General features: G+C 42.1%; 1 protein-coding gene and 1 long non-coding RNA gene across 5 annotated transcripts in view; one reads left to right on the top strand and one right to left on the bottom strand.

Moving 5' to 3' along the window:
• LOC101165120 (rap1 GTPase-GDP dissociation stimulator 1-like) overlaps positions 1-12464 on the top strand; it is a 62891-nt gene extending 50427 nt beyond the window's left edge. For 3 of the 4 annotated variants that reach the window (XM_020699741.2, XM_011492565.3, XM_020699740.2), the window contains 5 exons: positions 965-1090; positions 8134-8273; positions 8349-8475; positions 9848-9976; positions 11945-12382. In XM_020699741.2, the coding sequence (XP_020555400.1) occupies positions 965-1090; positions 8134-8273; positions 8349-8475; positions 9848-9976; positions 11945-12060 (638 nt within the window). In that variant the 3' untranslated portion in view covers positions 12061-12382. Of the gene's footprint in view, positions 1-964; positions 1091-8133; positions 8274-8348; positions 8476-9847; positions 9977-11944 lie in introns of all 4 variants that reach the window. The other variant, XM_004084335.4, reaches the window with a different exon arrangement.
• LOC105357494 lies at positions 273-19790 on the bottom strand. Its single transcript, XR_002874690.1, has 3 exons — positions 16931-19790; positions 512-610; positions 273-406 (listed from the first exon to the last, which is right to left on the bottom strand). It is a non-coding gene; the product is annotated as an uncharacterized LOC105357494 (long non-coding RNA).
• Between the last annotated feature and the right edge of the window lie 1788 nt (positions 19791-21578).

Genomic DNA, 21578 nt, shown 5'->3' on the forward strand with positions numbered 1-21578 from the left:
CGCTCAAACAAAAGTTTTGTTTTCCCATTTCGTGGAAAAACACAAAAATCGCCAATTCTCAGAGTTCGCCACAAAATGGCCGCCAAGCCATAGGTTGTGTGGCCGTCCCATAATGATTTCAGAACTTCTTTGGGATATCCCCAACACGTGTGTTTTGGTTTAACTGTATTTTTTAAGTAACTGTATTTTGAAACAATTTTTTAAGGTTTTCAGCCCACTAATTTTTTTGGCGGGATCACTCGCCGTGATGTCATCATCTTTTGGGGGGGGGGGTGACTTTGTGGAAACTTCATTTTCAATTTATCTGAGGTGTGTTAACACTTTGGTGACTTTTCGAGACGTGGCGGGGGTCATATTTTCGCTGAAAGGCGCCGAAATCGTTCCAACTTGCAGTCAGTGACTGCTGCTGTGGGACAAAAAAATATAATTGAATTTGACTATTCTATACAGCAGGGGTCCCCAAATCCAGGCCCCGAGGGCCAGCGTACTGCTGGTTTTCCAGAAATCCTACCTTATTTGCTGCTGATTACCTGGATCAGGTCTGTTTAGCCTATAAGGAGCTTCAATTGTAGGTTGGTTGTAAAACGTGTAGGACACCAGCCCGCGAGGCCTGGAAGGGAAGAGAGATGAAGTGTCTGAATCTTAGAATGAGTTTAGATTGAACTTTCTTTTACTTTTGAAATATTAAAGTTTTATAAGTTACATGAAGCAGAGAAGTCTGGATATTATTCCTCTGGTGGATGTAAAAATGAAACTTTTGTTAAAAAAAAGTTAAAGAGTTATTATTATGGTAAAAGCTGAATTGAGAATTAGAGACAGCAGGGAACAAACAAATATAATCTGGTGATGTTCAGCTCTGGTAGTCTCAGTCAGCTAATGGATATAAAACGTATCTTCACACGAGCACACCCAAAGACTCACACAAAAAGCATTGTTTGACTGATTTGACATCTGTGTCTCCCAGCTATCAACAAAGTGCGGATGCTGGAGGACGGTGTGACTGAAAGGATAAAGTCTCTGCTGCGTACCGACATGCCACCGGTTCAGTTCAAGCTGTTGGGAACACTGCGCATGATGGTGGATGGACAAGGTAAGAAGAGGACTGACGTGCTGAATCAGGTAAATGTGACTCACCATCAGACCCTGCATGGCAGGAAACATGGAGTTCAGATGAAGAGACAGACATATATCACTGGACAAAGCGAGTGTGACGTCACCCATAGAAAATACCTTAGCTGTCGCCATTTTTCCGCGACACAGGCATCGCCATTTAGAGCCAGATGACGGTGATTGGTCCGAGTTGGTCTGAGTAATGTTTCTAGGTCTACTACTGTCAGCAATCATGAGAAAGCTTGTTCAAAGTCCACACCCTTTCTACTGAAAGCAGCTCGGGAGAATCTGTCAATAAAACATTCGAGGTGGGGGCCAGCGGGCACCACATGGTTTCACTGAGGCATCTGATTGGTCAGTTTAAACTTGAATAATTTGGGATAAAGAAAAATCATCATAAAAAAAAGTTAGGATTAACAAGAAGATGTTAAGAAAAAGGTATCAGTAGAATTAACAGCTGTTAATTTCTTTGGAAGTTTATGGGACTTTGGCTTCTTGAAGCCGGCAGGTACTTCCTATTCGGAACGTGAAGAGAGAGAGGGGTCAGTATGTCCAGTGATATATACTGTCTATAGATCATCCAGAAGAGCGGGGCCGACCACCTCTCCCCTGCCTTTACGCATCTCCCCCCCAGCCAAAGTGATAGCATACATTAGCGCTGTCACTTCATTAATATGATAATGAAAATGGTTTTTGACATTTCATTTTCAAAAAGTTCTCTGGTAAATGTGTAGCAAAATTCATTTAGAAATGTCTAATTTGACAAATAAATGGATTAACAGAAATGATTTTTCATTTTCAAAATGTAGCTGCATCAAATGACTGAAAATTAAAATGAAAAATCAATACTTCAAAATGATTTTTCATTTCTACTTAAAAACAGTTTATTCTGTGTCATAATTAAAATGAAAATGCAAAGAGGGGATTGCATTTTCATTTTAACATCCACCCTGCGAACATTGTCGCATTATTCAATTCCACTTAGCATTTCCAGCGGGGAGGGGGGGCGATGACGTCAGTGCTATCTCCGTGTGTCCAGCTGCTAAGAGACTCATGCTAGGAGCAGTGCAGCTTTGTGTTAGTGGCAGAGAAGAGGACTTTGTGTTGGTTTTGAACTTTTGATGATTTTACACAGCTTCTCAGGACTACGTAGCAACATTTCCACCTTCTGCTGCCCTCCTTCGGACGCACCACGGTTCATCGAAACCCCCCCCCCGGACAAGCTTTTTTTCTTCGGACCGACAGCTGCCTTCACATAGTGGAGCACGAAGCCCCGCGACCCAAAGCTGCCGATTGCCGAAGGCGGAAATGCTGCTACGATCTGAGAAACCATCATATGAATTTGTGTTTCCAGTGGTGTCCAGAATAAAATAAAGGCTGGTGTAATTCCTACATATTTACATCCAAGATGCTCAATGCCCGTTCAGAGTTTTAAGTACCTCTCCACGGCTAATGTTTTAATCACATATTAGCCTAATCCTAACCCGTCTTTCGGTTCCTCCTTACAGCGCAGAAAAAAGCACTGACAGTACGGATTTAAAAAAAATATGAGTGAGCAGGCCTTTAATAATAATCACAACAATAAAAGCACATTTAGAAGATAGATGGTGGTTGGACCAACACACACTCAGCGCGAAGCTGAGTGTGTGTTGGTGTGTTTTAGCATGGGTGAAATCTGCTATAGCTGTTGATGGGACTCCAGCTGTCATCGAACAGCAAAATCAGCGCGAAGCTGCAGGAGACTATCTTCTGAATGTGCTTTTATTACTGTTATGATTATGCCGCTAACACAAAGCTACACTGCTCCTAGCATGTCTGTGTCTGTAGTAGCCGGACACAGGGAGATAGCACTGACGTCATCGCCCCGCCTCTCCGCTGTAAATGCTTATTCGAATTGAATAATGCGACAATGTTTGCAGGGTGGATGTTAAAATGAAAATGCAATCCCCTCTTTGCCTTTTCGTTTTAATTATGACACAGAATAAGCGTTTTTTTAAGTAGAAATGTGTGGTGTTGCTATGGAGTGTCATTACACCTTTTACCCAGTAGGTGGAGATAATCACTGATGTATGAGTAATTGGGACTGAGAGAAGCTGCAGAAAAAGACTAAAGTTGGATCTTGAACTGAGCGGGTGTCTACATTTCTTTTCTACAATTCGACCGACACAACATGTTGGCGACGAGGATAGCTTTACTAGGAATTTTGCCGACCCCAGCATTCCTACAGAATCCCGGTGTGTCTACAATCCCTCTGGAGTCTTGGATACGCACGTTTGAAAACTACGTACTGGCGTTAGCCGACAAGATGGAGGACAAGAGGAAACGGGCGCTGCTGATCCACACTGTTGGCGCGGAAGCCCAGCACATTTTCTACACTTTGCCGGATACGGGTGACTCCGACGCAGATGCCCTGCAGTCATTAAAGACGTTTTTCATACCCAAGTTAAATACAGTGACAGAGAGAAATAAGTTTCGTCAGGCTCAACGTGTTGCTGAGTCAACTGCTCAGTATGCTGCTGCCTTACGTGAGCTCGTTACTACGTGCAACTTTGGCTCGCTGGCTGATGACATGATACGTGATCAAATTGTGGAAAAAACCAACAACAGGAGGATCCGAGAACGCCTGCTTATGGAAGGCAATCTCACTCTACAGAAAACTCTCACATTATCTGAATCAATCTCAGATTGAAAGTGCTCTGGCAGAAGCTAAAGCTATAACTACGCCAGCCTGTGAAGCTGTAGTTGGCATGGTGCAGGGGACACGGTCATGGTGCAGGTACAGACACGGTCACGGGCGTCCACAAGCTAAAGCACCATAGAGAGTCCTGCCAAATGGACGTGGGTTTGCTGGTAACACATGTTACCGCTGTGGATCTTTAACACACATTGCAAGTTTTCCTAAATGCCCTGCTAAATCAGCCACATGCAGAAAATGCAGTAAACATGGACATTTTGAGAGAGTCTGCAGGAGTGGGACTGTGTTAAATAAAGTGAGGGAAGTGTCGGTTGAACAGCCTGATACAATCAAAATATTACTAGTGGAAGAAGAGGACATGACAAGCCTTAACAGCAGGCTGATGTGCAAAGTCTCTATGCGTGCAGCTGAGGGACCCACAATTACAGTTGACCTGCTGGTCGATACTGGATCTGCAGTGTCCATTCTCCCTATGCGCCTGTACCAGAAACATTATGGTCATATTCCACTTTCCGTAGCAAAAAGAAGACTAGTTACATACTCAGGAGAACCTATTTCTGTCTTAGGGTGTTTGGAACTGACAGTGAGCTGTGGAACAAGCTGTGCCACAATCAATGTGTACGTGGTGTCAACTGGAAACCCACTTTTGGGTTTGGATCTTTTCAATGCTCTGAACCTTGTTATCAGCGATTGCCGGGTCAGTGCAGCTGTGCCTTCTTCAGCAGTGGTTGTTGACAGCCATCCGCTACCACACATTGAGGAGGTGTTTCATGAGCTACGTGGAGCATGGATGTTTTCCACCATAGACTTGCAGAATGCTTACCACCAAGTACCCCTTCATCCTGAAAGCAGGGACCTTACTGGTTTCATTTCACATGATGGACTGTTCCGTCTTACCAGAGTACCTTTTGGTTTGGCTTCAGCCCCCAGTGCTTTTTAAAGGATGATGACACAGATTCTGTCAGGTTTGGATGGTGTTCAATGCTATTTGGACGATGTAATTGTGTTTGCTAACACGCCTGATCTTCACGAAAAGCGATTAAAGGCTGTGGTGCACCGGCTGTGCAGTAGTGGGCCGAAACTTAACATGGAAAAGTGCTTGTTCATACAAACTGAGCTGTCATTTTTGGGGCACATTGTTTCTGTTACAGGTATCAGGCCAAATCCTGATCACATCAGTGCTATCACAGATGCTGCTTCCCCTTGTGATGCTACAACTCTACACTCTTTCCTGGGCCTTACAGGGTGGTATTCAAATTTCATTCCCAACTATGCTTGTGTTGTGGAACCACTTCGTGCCACGTTGCGTAAGAACGCAAACTTCGAGTGGACTGAGGAGGCACAAGTGGCTTTTGAGAACTCTAAAAAACTGATAGCTACTGGCTCTGCTCTTTCTCTGTTTGACCCAGCTCTTCCCAGCATAGTTACCGCAGATGCATGTGATTATGGTATTGTTACAGTACTTACCCAGTTACATGGGGACACCGAAAAAAACATTGCGTTTGCTTCCCGGTCTCTTAGTGGTATTCTATGATTGAGAGAGAGGCGCTCGCCTGTATTTGGGCCGCTGAACGCTGGCGCACATATTTGTGGGGTAAACACTTTACTCTACGCACTGACCATAGCCCATTCACTACGCTGCTATCTACTAAAGGTTTTGGACGAGCAGGAATGCGGATTGCTAGATAATCAGCTTGCCTCATGTGTTTTAACTACACTGTAGAGTATAAACCGGGTCGTGAGAACGTTGTGGCAGACTGTTTATCTCGTTTATCTGTCTTTTCTCCTCCACCACACGAGCTAGAAGAGGACATGGTAGCACTGGTGGCTAATGTGGACTTTGCCGCTGTCACAAAAGACCAGCTGATCCAGGCCTGTCTGGACTGTCCTGTGTTGCAACAGGTTCTAGTTTATCTTCGTGATGGCTGGCCCCGTAATGCAAAAGGCCTTGACCCAGCTCTTTTACCCTACTACCACATCCAAGCAGAGCTGGCTGAAACAGACGGTTACCTGATCCGTGGATCTCATCATCTTGTCGTTCCCACCTCGCTGCGATCTCGGTTTATACAGCTAGCTCACGACACGCACCAAGGTATTGTTAGGACCAAACAACTTTTGAGAGAGCTCTATTGGTGGCCTGGTATGGATGTGGATGTGGAAGCTGCTGTCAAATCCTGCACAACCTGCTCCCAGCACGACAAAACTGCTATAACTAGAGCTGCCCCCTTACAACCGATTCCCCTTCCCAGGACAACGTGGGAAAAGGTTGCTATAGATATAGTGGGACCCTTTAACTCTGCTTCAGCTGACTGTCGTTACGCCATCACACTGATAGATTACTACAGTAAGTGGCCTGAAGTAACATTTCTCTCAAATGTAACTACTGCGACTGTCACTTTGTTTTTGTCTGCTGTGTTCAGTCGTGAAGGTAACCCCCTCGAATTAGTGACTGACAATGGTTCTTGTTTTGTTTCTACTGAGTTTGAGGACTTCTTAGCTGCTCGCGACATAACGCACTGCCGCAGCTCCAACTACTACCCTCAGAGTAATGGTGAAATGGAGAGGTGGAACAGGGTGTTTGTACACTGCTTACAAACAACTGACATTCAAGGTCAGCCATGGCTCCCCTATATTACTGACTTTCTCCTTGCTTATCGGGCTACTCCTCATGCAATAACTTTTGTTTCACCAGCCGAACTGCTGCATGGCCGCCCTTTTTGCACCAAACTCAACATAAAAAACCTGGCTCCTCCACGTGCATCTTCTCAGATGAAATGTGGGACGTTGAGCAAAATGGTTCCGCGACGCCAAGCTAGGATTAAACAGTACACAGATAAGCGACGTGCAGCACAAACCGCAAACTTTACATGTGGTTCCTATGTGCGGATAAGGAAACCTGGTTTCGTGAAGAAAGGACGTTCCAAGTTCACACAGCTGCTTCAGGTTTTGGCACAAAAAGGACCTTCAACCTTCAAACTCTCAGATGGCAAGGTGTAGAATGCCATTCATTTGTCCCCAGCATCACCTGCCATTGCTGAAGAGACTCATGACAGTTCTGTACAGCCTGAGGAGGTGTATCTACCATCTTTTGATCCTTTGCCTTCTCCTCTGGGGCGCTGGCGTGGTCGCAGGCACGTTCTGCCTCCTACCTGGCTCAGTGGTTAACCCTAACCCACTTAAGTGTTTTTTTTCGGGGGGATGACAGGTTATGATAAACTGTTACAAATGTTTATGTTGTTCCTGACTTTGACTTTGGTTGTTAATAAAATTTGATATTACCAAGGTCATATATATAAAATTTGATATTACCAAGGTCATATATATAAAATTTGATATTACCAAGGTCATATATTTCAGTTAAACATTCTGGCCACAGGTTATCTCATTTAATGGAGAGTGAATATTCTTTACCTTAATGTTCAGGGGTTAACTCAAATTGACAATTCTGTTTCTATTTGTATTTTGTTATTCATACCATTTGAAAAGTTATGGAGTCAAATGTTTCCTTTTATGGAGAATTCTCTATTGGTTTAAAATCTAAAAAAGGGGGATATGTGGTGTTGTTATGGAGTGTCATTACACCTTTTACCCAGTATGTGGAGATGATCACTGATGTATGAGTAGCTGGGACTGAGAGAAGCTGCAGAAGAAGAATAAAGTTGGATCTTGAACTGAGCGGGTGTTCTTTTCTACAACTTGACCGACACAACAAAAGGAAAAAGCATTCTGAAATATTGATTTTTCATTTTAATTTTGAGTCATTTGATGCAGTTACATTTTGAAAATTAAAAAGTATTTCTGTTAATCCATTTAATTGTCAAATAAGACATTTCTAAATGAATTTTGCTACACATTTACCAGAGAACTTTTTGAAAATGAAATGTCAAATACCATTTTCTTTATCATTTCAATTAAGTGACAGAAAAAAAGCGGTGTTGAAGAAGAAAATGAAAAAGCATTTTGCTGGATTGCTTTTTCATTTTAATTTTTAGTAAAAAAATGCAGCTTTATTTTGAAAATGAAAAAGCATTTCTGGTTTTGACTTTTATTTTTAATTATACTACAGAATCGCTTCCATACACGTGTGCTTCCACAGCTGGTGGATCTGGTTCTCCAGTTCTTTCCTTTTTTTGTTTTATTGTGCAAACAGTAGGTTTACAATTGATTTAATTTCTGTGAAAACGCATATTCAACTTTTTGGTCTTTCCTTCTATTTTGTAATGTTGGCCAAACTTTCTGAGACTGTCCAGCACCTGAGACGAACAAACTGTGCTTGTGCACATCTCTGAAATAGCCTCTCTCTTCTTGTCTTCCCATCTGGAATTCAGAGGAGGCAGCACTGATGCTGGGTGGCGACGCTGTGCTTCTCGCACGCATCATAGAGTGGTGTGAAGCCAAAGACCATGTGGGGGTGCGGGGAGAAGCCAGTCGTCTTCTAGCAGCTCTGATCAGACACAGCAGAAACCCGGTGAGCTTCCGCCAACACAAAACATCATTCCGTTCTTTGTAGACATCGGCCTCACAACAGCTTCTTCTCTCACAGGAAGTTGTGCGTGCCGTGGCCAAAGAAGGTGGAATTCAACAGCTGATCTCCATGGCAACGAGCGAACATGTCATTATGCAGAATGAAGCCCTGGTCGCCCTGGCAATAGCGTCGGCTCTTGACATTGGTAAACTGTTCCAGAATTTTCCCGTGATGGGGGTGCAAGGATTCAGTTTGACTGAATATTTAGATGAATAACGCTCGTTTGTATAGAACTAGTATGTTTTCTCAAAATCAGTGTTAAAACATAAAACTTCATCATGTTAAGCCCCGGAAAAATTATTTATTTTCTCAAAAATATGTGCAATGTATCCTTCATAGAATATTTTTGCTGACACAGATATAGATTTGACAGATTATGTGCTTTACTAACTTTTCTATTTATAAGCAAACAAAACACAAACACAGTGTGGCACTTGCACACCATAAGCAGAGCAGTTAAACTCACGCTGGGCATGTCACTGAAGCATAGTGGTGGTGGGAGACCTGCAAAGCTCCTGAGACCAAGACTTTCTCTCTGCTTCAAGTCCTACTCCAGTCATCTTTTGATCTATTTCTAAAGCGTTCCTAGTGATCCTTTACTTAAGATGAGGCTGTTTTTAGGCAAAATTAAAAAAACCTGTGTCATTTTTTAGAACATAGTTTCTGCAGAGCAACAGGAGTTCATCAGAAATTCCCCTCTCTGTTGGTGCGGAGTAAGCCTGAGCGAATATCCCATCGTCCCTTTGTTTACACTCTTTCCCGCTAGCTTATAGCCCCTCGAAACCTCAACCTAGCATTGTCAGTGCAACAAAAATGGCGAGCAATGTTGGAGCTATCCAGCCGTACAGACGTTCAGATGAGGAAAACAAGTACATGGATCTTTTTGTCTGTGGATGATGCATCAAAATGGAGCAGAGCTGGGAGACTTTGGCCCGCCCATTTCAGTTTCTGTGCACAACTGACAGCTTTTTCAAACAGAAGTTATTATCTGCTCCTGATCCGCTACAATTTGAAAAAAAAACTCAGAAATGAGGTTTTAATCTCAATTTTCTTTATATATGGCCTTCATCATGAGAAAACTGTAGTAAGAACACCTTAAATACACCAAAAACATCATTTTCATTTCATTTCTTGAGTCCTGCACAGAAACACAGATGAGTAAACAAACTGAAAGGTTAGAGCACACATTTTTCTGTAGCCTCAGATTCTTCTGATTAGTGAGCTACATTAAAGACAAAAGTCGTTTCAGTTAAATCAACCAATTAGGAGAGACTTAACCTAAGAGTGGGTGGTGCTTCACCATTAGCAGCTCCTATTGGTAGAGGGGGGTGCATGTAAGAGGTTGTTTGTTGTGGATTGCAGCTAAATATGGAAGGGAAGAATGAAGAAAATTACCCCCCAAAATAGTCAACGAAAGACTCAGATTGTCATAAGGCAGTTCTTCTACAAATCAAATAGGTTAAAGAGGTTCATTTGGAAATGCTGTTGAGGGTTTTTCATGTTTGTGGTGTCTGCAGAATCTGTGAAAGATCCGTTAAGAGACGCAGAGCTTCTACCTGAGCTGAAGAAGATCCTGGAGGATCCTGCAGCAGCCGTCGAGGTCAAGTTCAGCACTCTGGGTCTCATCTGCACCTTGGCTAACTGCAGTAAGGGGTTTCATTTCATAACATATTTAAATGTTATAGAAAGAAGGAAAAGGTAGAGGGAGACCATCTCTGAATCAGGACCTGGTCTATCTTGACTTAGTGGACTTAATGCTAAGCAAGGTGGGAAAGCAAGGACGACTGATTTAAACAGGAGCTCCAACAATTTGACTGCACTGCAGTTACAGTTGGAATAACAAAATAGGAACTCCATCATCCATCCAGTCATCTTCAGAATCAGCTGAATCCCTCTCGGGGTCATGGAGTCAACCCAACTGATGTTGGGGAAAGGTGGGGGTTCACCCTGAGCAGGTGACCAGTCAGTTACATCACCACACGCACACCAAGGGACAATTAAGAGACACCAATTAACATGTGAAGCATCTTTTTTGGACTGTGGGATGAAACCAGAGAAAAGGCACACATGCATGAGGAGAATGGGATGGAGCGAGGGGCTAGAACCCTCCCTTCATTATTTGATCTGAGGCTATCTATCTATTATCTAAATATATCTTATTAACCCTTGTGCTCTCCTACGCACTTTAACGTTAGGAGTTGGGTCATCTAGACCCACTAGACCAGGGGTCGGGAACCTATGGCTCGCGAGCCATATATGGCTCTTTTGATGGTCACATGTGGCTCGCAGACAAATCTTTAATTATACTTTTTTTTTCATTAGACCAGTCCTTCTCGGGTGCGATGCGATGCGCCAGCACTATCAGTTACTATTATCTATTATTTCACAGAGTTTGTACCAGCCGGAAACCTGTGAATTGACGTGCCTAAAACTGCGCGCTCCCGTCTCTGAGAAAGAGTGCGCAGATGCGGGGAAAGGATGTGTGAGGGAGAAAGCAGGGGGTGGGGGGGGGGGGGCACGGGCAGCATGGTGAATCACGCAGGGAATGTAAAAACGTAAAACCCGCTGCCCGTCACCCACTGCAGCGTGTGAGTGTGTGTTTGGCTCCAGGTCTGCATGTGAGCAGTCTGCCTCACATCTACAGAACATTCAGACCTACGATCACGTTTAAAGTCTCAACGCCTGCATGAAGCAGAAACTCACCATGTATCAACCAGACTAGACCATCAGCAAAACTACCACGAGAAATACTTATCATTTATCAGCAACAGCATAACGATGTTATTAAAAAATAATCCACAGACTTATTGTACTTTAAAAATGCACACATTCATTTGTATATTTAGTTTTAAACATATTGTCGCGGACTGAGTTGGATGGCTGTTGGGCCGCGTTAAAAGTTCTGGAGTTCATTAAACGCATCAAACAGAGATCTGATTGGCTCTCAGTTCTGTCGCTCAGCCTGTTGTTAGGTAGTTTGGACCAATGGGGTTCAGCTATGGGCCGAATAAGGGAAATGGGAGGGCTGCAGCGGGAGCAGGGGAATATAAAGTTGGGAGACGTGTTCTCGTCTCGGTGGAAGAGACTTAGGAGTTGCTGAATTAATTGTATAGCGTTTCTTGCGGTTTGCAGTAACCAGAATAACTTAAAAGAGGTTAAGTCTCCGTGCCTCAGTGTGGGAAGGGGACACTACATTATTGTATGGCTCTTTCAAAATTACATTTCAAAATATGTGGCGTTTATGGCTCTCTTGGCCAAAAAGGTTCCCGACCCCTGCTTTAGACAGTGCTCTGAACCTTTTTTCTTCAATGATTTGTGATCTTCACTGGTGTCCATGGATTACATGAAATCTTTCCACCTTTATCCACCTTTGTCATGGTAGGGAGAACACGTCAATGGAAGGGGGGGGTCATCAAAGATAACACAAGGGTTAAAGCTTCCCTGCTAAGACTGCTGCCCCACACACCCCCAATGTCAAACTTCACTCCGACACAAAGGATGGATGGAAAGACATTTTTGAAAATGGGAATTTGTCTGAAAGAAAGCAGGATTGATGAGAGGAGTGTCCAGGTGTGGTACCCCACCCCCTGCTGAGGTGTACCTCTGTGTTTCAGGCCTGACAAGGGACGAGCTCATCTCTGTGAACATGAAGGAGAGTCTGAGCAAACTGACGGATCACAGCAGCAGCAAACTGGCTTCCCAGGCCAGCTCCATCCTGAACCTGCTGTGACTCCAGCTGAGCCTGCGGGTCATCTCCACGTCCATTTGTCTTCTAGATGCAGCTGGCACAGGGGGGGGCTTTCCTCTGTGGGACACGGTCAGCTTCGACTCTGTCTGCTTTTTGGTTGGAAAAGAATTTTATGACTGAATCCTGAGATAATAAATGAAAAAAGGCTGTTTGGTGATATTTTCTGATTTGAAGGGAACCTCTGTTAGATTGTTTTCTTGATGTGAAGACGTAGACATGAAACTTCATTTTTCTGTCCAGTTTTTCCTTTTTCCAGAATCACACTTCAGGTTTCATGAATGTTTGTGACAAGCAGAAGAAAATCTAAATAAACATTTGTCAGACTCTTCCTGCAGAATCTCCCGTCCTTTACTTATGTGATACAAATAAAGTTTCTGCAGATTGGGGCTGTGCTTTCTTTAATGTGCGCCCTCAACAAAAGTCAGAGGCTAAAAGATCCTCTGTAACCCTTGTGCTATCCTAGGCACTTTAACATTGGGAGATGGGTCATCTAGACCCACTAGACAGTGCTCTGAACCTTTTTTCTTCAATGATTTGTGATCTTCACTGGTGTCCATGGATTACATGAAATCTTTCCACCTTTATCCACCTTTGTCATGGTAGGGAGAACACCTCAATGGAAGGGGGGGGGTCATTTAAGATAGCACAAGGGTTAAAAAAAGAACAGAGCTGCAGCAGACCTTCGTGGGTTCCTCTTCTGTCATTCTTTTGAGTTTCATTTGAACCCCAGTGGTTTCTGCACCAACCTTCATGTCTGTGAGACTTTCAGGGCCCCTCATGGTCTTGTGTTCTGACACAAAAGCCTTTTTCCAGATGTTGAGGTTGGAAAACAACAGAAGTCTCCACGTGGATGTCTCAGAAGGCCACCAGCAAGTTAGTAAGCCAAGCTTGAAGCTGCTGTTGTTTTCTTTGAAAGTTGTGACTGTTCACAAAGTCTTTTAGCGTTTGTAGCATCAATGATTTGAGAGGATAAGCAGCTTCTTCTGAGGATGGCAGCAAAGAGAGTTTTATGGCTAACAGAAGACCCCCATCAGCTACAAAACTCAACACAGTTCAGCAAACTGGTTGTTCTTCAATTCAAATTCAAACAACTCCATTTATCCCAAGGGGGCAAGCAAAGATCCTGTGGGACTTCCAGATCCAGACTGATAGGATGGATCTGGCGTTGTGGTGGATGTGGCAGTGCCAAGCGATGGGAACATCAGGAAGAAGGAACATGAGAAACTGGAGAAATACCAGGGACTCAGAGAAGAACTGGAGAAAGCCTGGAAAGTGAAGGTGACAGTGGTGCCTGTGGTAATTGGAGCACTCGGGGCAGTAACCCCCAAGCTGGAGGAGTGGCTACAACAGATACCTGGAAAGACCTCAGACCTCTCAGTCCAGAAAAGCGCAGTGCTATTTAAAACTCTTGTGCTATCCTAGGCACTTTAGCATTGGGAGTTGGGTCATCTAGACCCACTAGACAGAGCTCTGAACCTTTTTTCTTCAATGATTTGTGATCTTCACTGGTGTCCATGGATTACATGAAATCTTTCCACCTTTATCCACCTTTGTCATGGTAGGGAGAACACGTCAATGGTCATTTTTACCCCATAGGATAGCACAAGGGTTACTTGCACTGATTAGCTGGATTGTAAATCAGTGTTAAGCAGCTGGACTGCCCTGGTAACCAACTCTGTGTTTTGCATCCAGGAAGCCAAAGTCTGCAATGTGAGGGGAGCCACTGAAACTCATGATGCATAACAATGAAGGGGTCTTGGAGGATTCTGGGGGCTTTTTTTGTTGTTTTCTGATCGTACAAAGGGATAAGTGTTCTGATTGGCTGCTTGTTGATTTTTAAACAGACTATTACACTGTGTAAGACAGTTTTTGTTCTGTACAGTTAGTGAGTGAAACTAGCAGACGAATGAGAAGGTTATTACATTTTCAATGGAGTAGTAGAATCTGGTCAGAATGTCACTGTTGGTTCCAAAGGATTTTAATTTTCTCAGGAGGAATTGTCTCTGACTGCATTTTGTTAAAATAGCCTCAGTGTTTGAAGAAAACCTCAGCAGGTCATCAAAGACTGTTCCCAGGTATTTGTACTTCTTTATCTCCACAGGCATCAAAATGAGCTCAAGATGTAAGTTGTTACACCACTCCATAAATTCCTGTATAGCTGAGCTGTGATGCTGCGGTTGGTTGGAAGACAGAGACAGCAGGGACTGTATCATCAGAAAAATTAACAATATGACAGTTCTGATGGGGAGATCTGCAGTCGTCTATGTACAGAATACAGTGATCCCTCGATATAACGCGGTTTACTTTTCACGGTTTCGCTACTTCACGGATTTGCATCGTGCATTGTGTTCTGTGTTCTGATTGGTTAAAAAGTCACTCCGCTTCTTCTCTACCTGTGCGTCAATAACGTTGCAGTTTAATATGTACACGTACGTAAAACAGCTTGACAAATTTACATTACGTACGTGCAAATTCTCTTGATGGTGGCATGTCGGTGTATAGGGATCTTTTTGCAAAGCAGAAAAAGGAGCGACAACAACTGTCTATCACTATGTTCTTCTCCTGAACAAACACAGCTGCACCGCGGGCTTCAAAAGAAGAAAACACTGCAGAGCGGAGTCAGGATGCAGCGGCTCAGTCTGAAGAGCAGTGAAATACACCTGAGTCACTGATTAAAATTATTATTTGACAGTACAGTACAGAAGTTATTTGTTGAAAAAACGTTTCTAGAGTCCTTTTATTTGTGAAACAAATGCTTGAGCCTGTAAAATGGTTTGTTCTTTCTTTTAAATGTATAATAGAGTATTTAATTGTATAATAATAGTTAAAAAATAAAAGTTTCTACTTCACGGATTTTGCCTATCACGGGCTCTTTTTGGAACTGCAGTTTTTACTGCAGTTTTCTGCAGTAACAAAAATCCCGCTGCACTCCAGCATCCAAAAATTAAAAAAGGAGAAACTCTACAGTCTGTATTGATGTACAGTCCCTCTGCAATGTCACGAGCATTTTTGTGATAACTGTGACAGAAAAAGCTGGAAGTTGCAACTGTTTTTTCTAAAAGATGTAATAAAAGTTAAGTTAGTTTTCCGTAATAATTTTCAACTAAATTATTTGACATTTTACCCTGGTAGTTGTTTTTCCCTTCAGTTTATTAACATGCAATTTTATGTAACTTTACAAAAAAGAAATATATTCTTTCTAAATAGTGATTTACTTTTTTTATATATTTTTTTCAATGTTGGTGCAAAGGCAACTGTAATTTTTGAAAAATATGATCACAATATGTTTGATAAATTTTACACAAAAAAACTAACATATTAATGTTTTCTGTAGCTACAGAAAAAGTGAACATGTTGAAGTTTTATTAGTTTTTCTTTTGTTTTAATCAAAGATGAAGTCTTTGAAAACTTTAACAAAAATTTTTTATTTCTATTTAGATGAATAAATTGTTTCAATTTAGTTTAATTGTGTCTGTTGTCCACTTCACCTTAATCCAGTTTCTTAAATGTTGTTATTACTTCTTCTTAAGTTTAACATGTAAAATAATCCAGATGTTATTGGAAAAATGTTTCAGTTAGAAAGATGACTTGGACCAAACTCTGGGATGTTTGGCTGTTAATGAACACAAACCTTGAAGGAGAACTAAACTGTTGACCTTTGACTTCATCAAGAAGATTTGATGTTTGATGTTTGATGTGTGTTCATTGTGGTTTCAAGACGTTTTAAACTGTTGGAATAATGTATACAAGTTATCTCATATTTGCTTATTTTACGCATCACGTATATATATATATATATAAATATATATATATCTGTTTCACAGGAAGGTGGAGGTGACACCCTTGGGAGAAAATGTTTATCTTTGCGTCTTTTTAGCATTCTCCTGAGAACCTGTGTTAGCTGTGTCTAAAATGAATCGAAGGACGCTCTGTGTTAGTTTATCTGTGAGAAACGGATTTGCAGGTCCACAGATGATTTGAGAAGACTGTGGAAGGACGGACATGTTGTAATAAATGCTTTCTGATAGCGCTGCAGCTGTGTTTTTATCTGTTTCCCCTCCTTAGAGCTCAGCGCATGTGTAACTTAGGGACAACCCAAATCAACTTATTAAAACAGGAGGCAGCAGAATTTGCGCCAGAGTGGAGAGAGATTGTTTACTGGGTAGATCTCTGTCTGCTCTCCTCGTAAAGGTACCTTTGTCTGTTGGTCTTTCTTTCCTTTTTGAATTGTTATGATGTTACAGGTTGTTTTAACCCAACATAAAGGGAAGACTTGTTGTACACTGAGACGCTGTCACTTTAACTCTATGCATCATGGGAGATGTAGTGTGAAAACTGCCGCTGATTGCAGATAGATTCACTTCTCTGACCTTTTTCCATCATTTTGTTCAGTTATATGACAATTTAAAATCTAAACAGAAATATATTTGTTGACTTCCTGTTGTGACACATAGAAAGAGGCTCCCGGCTCATTTCTTTTGTTAACCCCTCTTTATGATATTTCACTGCGTAAACTTTGGTATATATTTAGTGGTGGTAGTATCAAACTCTCTTGGTAAGAATGAGTAGCGCTTAATAGGGCCAAATCGGCCAACAGCGTGCAAACCCCGGCCACGCGCGCAGCGGCTAAGTTAGCATCTTTCACAGCTAGCAACTCTCCGAGCACCGAAGGAGCGTCTGGGACACCCCCGCCGCCTGTTGCAGCTGGTGCAGACATTATGGACCAACTAGCGGCTGAGTTCGCAAAACAGAGAACCTCACAGAAGGAGGACATTGAAATTCCCATCAAACCACTACAATCCTCTCTAGATTCGCTACAGACAACTCTCAACTCCTTCCAGAGCCGTCTTACCTCCGTGGAGGGGGTTGCTGGCGATAACTTTGAGCGGCTCACCATTGCGGAATCTGCCATCAGAATGCTCCAGAATCACAACCAGGAGCTTTTGGATCGATGTGACGACCTGGAAAACCGCTCACGGAGATCTAATCTCTGCATTCTGAACATCCCCGAAGGCAGCGGAAACGGCAAAGACCCCGTGAAGTTCATGTCGGATGTGCTGATGCAGCTGATGGGACCAGAAGTTTCCCCCGCGCCGCCTGAGCTTGAGAGAGCACACCGGACCCCGACCTCCAAACCCGGCCTAAGATCATCTCCTCGCACGTTCCTGGTCTGCTTTTCTAGGTTCCAGCAAAAAGAAGGGCGCGGAGTCATGAGCTGAAATACCAAGGTGCCACCATCAGAGTTTACCAGAGCTGCGTTTAACGGAGTCAAACGAGCGTTGTAGCAGAAGAACGTCAAATTCCACCTGCTCTACCGGCCCGGCTGCGAGTGATGTTCAACAATAACGGACTGACTTTCGACTGGCCTGACGAAGCGCAGACATTTTACGGCCAGAAATTTGAGCATGTTGACACTGGACTCAAAGTGTGAGTATTTCATGCTATCTTAAGCCAAAAACCACTAACTGACGTAACCACCGTCGTGCGTCGGGATCCTTAGTTTATACGCGTGTGTGTGTGTGTGTGTGTGTGTTTTATTTTACTTTTATTACATTTGTTTTTTCGTTCTTATGTGTTTTTTTTTATTTTTTAAACATATTCAGCCTCAGGATCTGAGGTTTATACATATGCCAAGACATGATTAGTGGTCTATATGTCTGTAGCTTAAATTCGTCACTCTAATTTCTTTTTTTTTATTGTCATTATTATTTAGTTGTTTTTTTTCCCCCTTTAAATAATTAGTTAACACTTCAGTTGTTCACTAATGATTGTCTGAATTTTAGTGCTTATGTTCTAGAGCTGGGAGCCCTATGCATAACACAAGGAAATGTGCTACCAGACGTTCGTAGGAAAAATAGTGTTTAACCTGCAGCTTGCCTCATGGAGAAGGACAGGTATAGGCTTAGTTCTTAGTTCAGGTTTAAACGGGGTGGGGAAGGGGACGTCATCACTCTCCTGCAGCATGGACTGCTCTTTTGCTTTGATAAAGTAATTAATAAGGTGTGCACCCTGGCTGTCACTTCTGGGTCTTTTTCTCTTTTATTTTTTATATGGTGAACGCTGCTGATGCAGGAGGAGCTCCTGTACGTTTCATTACTTGGAATGTAAAAGGTTTAAATGGACCCGTTAAACGAGCTAGAATACTTAATCACCTTAAACATTTGAAATGTGATATTGCCTTTCTTCAGGAAACTCCCTTACTGGTTAAAGACCAAGTCAGACTTAAAAAAAAGTTGGGTTGATAATATATTTCATTCTAATCTTACTTCTAAAACCTGCAGAACAGTCATATTATTTCATAAAAAAATCCAGTTTGCTGTAACCACCATTATTTCAGACCCTCAAGGGCGGTTTGTGATTGTGTCTGGGCTCCTGTATCATAAGCCTGTGGTCTTGGTAAACATCTACGCCCCAAATTAGGATGATGAATAATTTATAGGTAAGGTAATGTCATTGATTCCTGACCTAAACTCACACCAGTTAATTTTTGGTGGAGACTTGAACTGTGTAATAAATCCAACACTTGATCGCTCCAATCCTAAATCAACAAACATTTCCAAAAAAGCCAAACTCCTATCAAATTTTATGAACGAGATAGGATGTGTTGACCGTGTTTTGTATCCACAAAGTAAATCATATTCTTTTTTTTCCCTTGTACATCATTCATATAGTCGAATAGACTATTTTTACGTTGACCAGAATCTTTTCTAATTTGTTTCAGAAGTTGAATACTCATCTATAATTGAATCTGACCACGCCCCTGTACTACTGGATCTTGTGTTTCCTTACTATAAATTGGAACGCCCCCCCCGGAATTTTGACAGAAACTTCTTGGCTGAAGATATTTTTTGCAAAATTATATCCCAAAGAATACTTCATAGAAACTAACCAAAAAGATGACATCTCCCCTTCTATCCTCTGGGAAACATTAAAGGCTGTTATCAGAGGTGAGATTATTTCATATTCAGCTAAAATAAACAAAATGAAAAGGACCACACAAGAAGAGCTTATTACATCTATATCTAAAGTGGATGCTCAGTATTGTGCTTCTCCCTCCCCTGAATTCTATAAAAAGAGACTAGACCTCCAAACAAAATATAATTTGATAGCAACTGAAAAAACAGAACAGCTCCTGTTAAAATCACGGGGATACCTCTATGAACATGGCGACAAAGCTGGACGTTTCTTAGCACACCAACTGAAGTGTCGTTCAGCTGCTCAACTTATCCCCCAAATAACAAAAAAAGATGGCACACTGACTATTGACCCAGCAGAAATCAACAAAGTATTTACTTCCTTTTACTCCGACCTGTATATGTCAGAAATGACAGAAGATTGCTCGGAAATGAAAATGTTTTTAAATAACTTAGAATCCCCCTTAGTAACAGAAATACACAGGACCAATGCTGAGCTTCCACTGGACCATAAAGAAATCACTAATGCAATACACTCAATGCAAAATGGAAAGGCTCCAGGCCCAGACGGGTACCCTATAGAGTTTTATAAAAAATTCTCAAACAAACTATCCCCAATACTACTTGATATGCTTAATGACCCTATCCTGTGGCTCACTACCCCAGACATTAACCGAAGCATCAATTACCCTTCTGCTCAAACCAGGTAAAGACTGTAGCTCGTACCAACCCATCTCTCTCCTCAACTGCGATGCAAAGATCTTAGCTAAAGCCCTCTCTCTTCGTCTAGAAGCCACAAAGAATATCTTACACTGGCTCCACAGTCCTGATGTGGACTGGTGCCTTCTTGAAGATGCATCATGGATTTCAACCTCCCTCCGTGCTCTGGCCACCTCTGACTTGTCTCTCTCTGCCCTTAAATACACCGATAACCCAGTCGTCATAAATGCTCTTAAAATATGGTTTCAGTTCAGACGGAACTTTGACTGTGGGGATCTCCTACATTTAAGTCCCATAAACAGGAATCCCCAGTTTCCCCATGCTAGACTGGACTCTGGTTTCATTCTCTGGAAAAAGCAAGGTATTCACTTGTTCAAAGACATGTACAAAAACTCAGTTTTGGCCAGCTTTGATGATCTTTCACATAAGTTTAATCTCCCCTGGTCTAGCCTATTCCGTTACTTCCAAATTCGCCACTTCCTTCAGCGTCACACCTCAGACTTTCCATATTTGCCGTCATGCTCAGGTATAGAAGCACTTTTAGAAACCCCAGTACATCTTAGAAGATTTATCTCAAGAATACATGATCAGATAACTTCCTTAAAAAACACAAATCTTGTTAAAATCCGGACAGACTGGGTGAATCAGTTGGGGAGGAACTGGCTTTGGAGGACAACATATGGAACGATGCTTGACTGAAAGTAAATGGCAGCTCCTCCTGTGCAAAATTGAAAAATTGATTGTCTTGGCAAAGGAGAAGTGCTCACTATCACAGATTTAGACAGATTTGTGAACAATATTTCAGAGAACTGGTTATTTTGTGTATGTGGAAAATGTTTCAAATCTTTGAGTTCATACCATAAAATTGGGAGCAATAACAAAAGTGTTGCGTTTATATTTTTGGTCAGTGTATATAACGTATATTATTGTTTTTTAATTTTTCGGATGTCTCGTGTTCTGTGGGGTGGGGTGGGAGTAGGGTTCAGCTATGTGTTTTTCTTGTTTACAAAAAAAAAAAGCATTGTTTGGATAATGTCTGACATTTGACCTTTGCCTTTGTACATGTTCTGTACTCCTGATGCTCAATAAAAAAATTATAAAAAAACAAAAGATATATATTTGTTGGATCCTTTAACTCCAGGTATATTTCAGTGGAAATAATTCCTACTTTTTGGAATGTAAACTTTGCAATTACTAGTTGGTGGCGTAGTCGTTACCTTGTTCACCTTACGATGAGAAGAATCCGGGTTCCAATCCTCAATTGGGACCTTTCTGTGTGAAGTTTGCATGTTTACCCTCTACGTGTTACTGAATTCCTCCCACAATTCAATAACATGTTTCACAGGTTCCTGTGTGTTTTTGTGGCCCTGTGACATACGGGTTACCTGATTAGGGTATACTCCACCTTCAAACAGTAGCTGGGTTGGAACCAGCAAACCTGTGACCCCAAAAGGGATTCAGTGGGTTCTGAAGATGGATGTAAAATTGCAGAATGTATTTTTTTGACTAGTAAATGTTTAAAAAAAAAGTTCTCTAACAATATCCCAAGATTAGATGTCTATAGGTAGATGTGTAGACCTCTATGTTCAGAAATCTTTCAGAACATTATTGGTGCTCATCTAACAGAGTAACAAAATAGAGTTGTCTGAGACGTTCAGTAGACATCTGCAATAGATGTATATTAGGTGTTAATACCCATACTGTGTCTGGTGGGTTAAGGTCACAGCCCCATCCATATATTCAAATACTAATGGGAGCTCTGCTGCGTCCTTGTGCTGGCGGGGCAGAAGCCGAGCTTGTGATCCTCCAATTAGGGATAGGCCGCTCTGCAGGACACCAACTATAAAAATAAGTCTTTTGTGCTTT

The sequence above is a fragment of the Oryzias latipes genome, chromosome 15 (assembly GCF_002234675.1).
Source record: "Oryzias latipes chromosome 15, ASM223467v1".
Lineage (NCBI taxonomy): Eukaryota > Metazoa > Chordata > Actinopteri > Beloniformes > Adrianichthyidae > Oryzias > Oryzias latipes.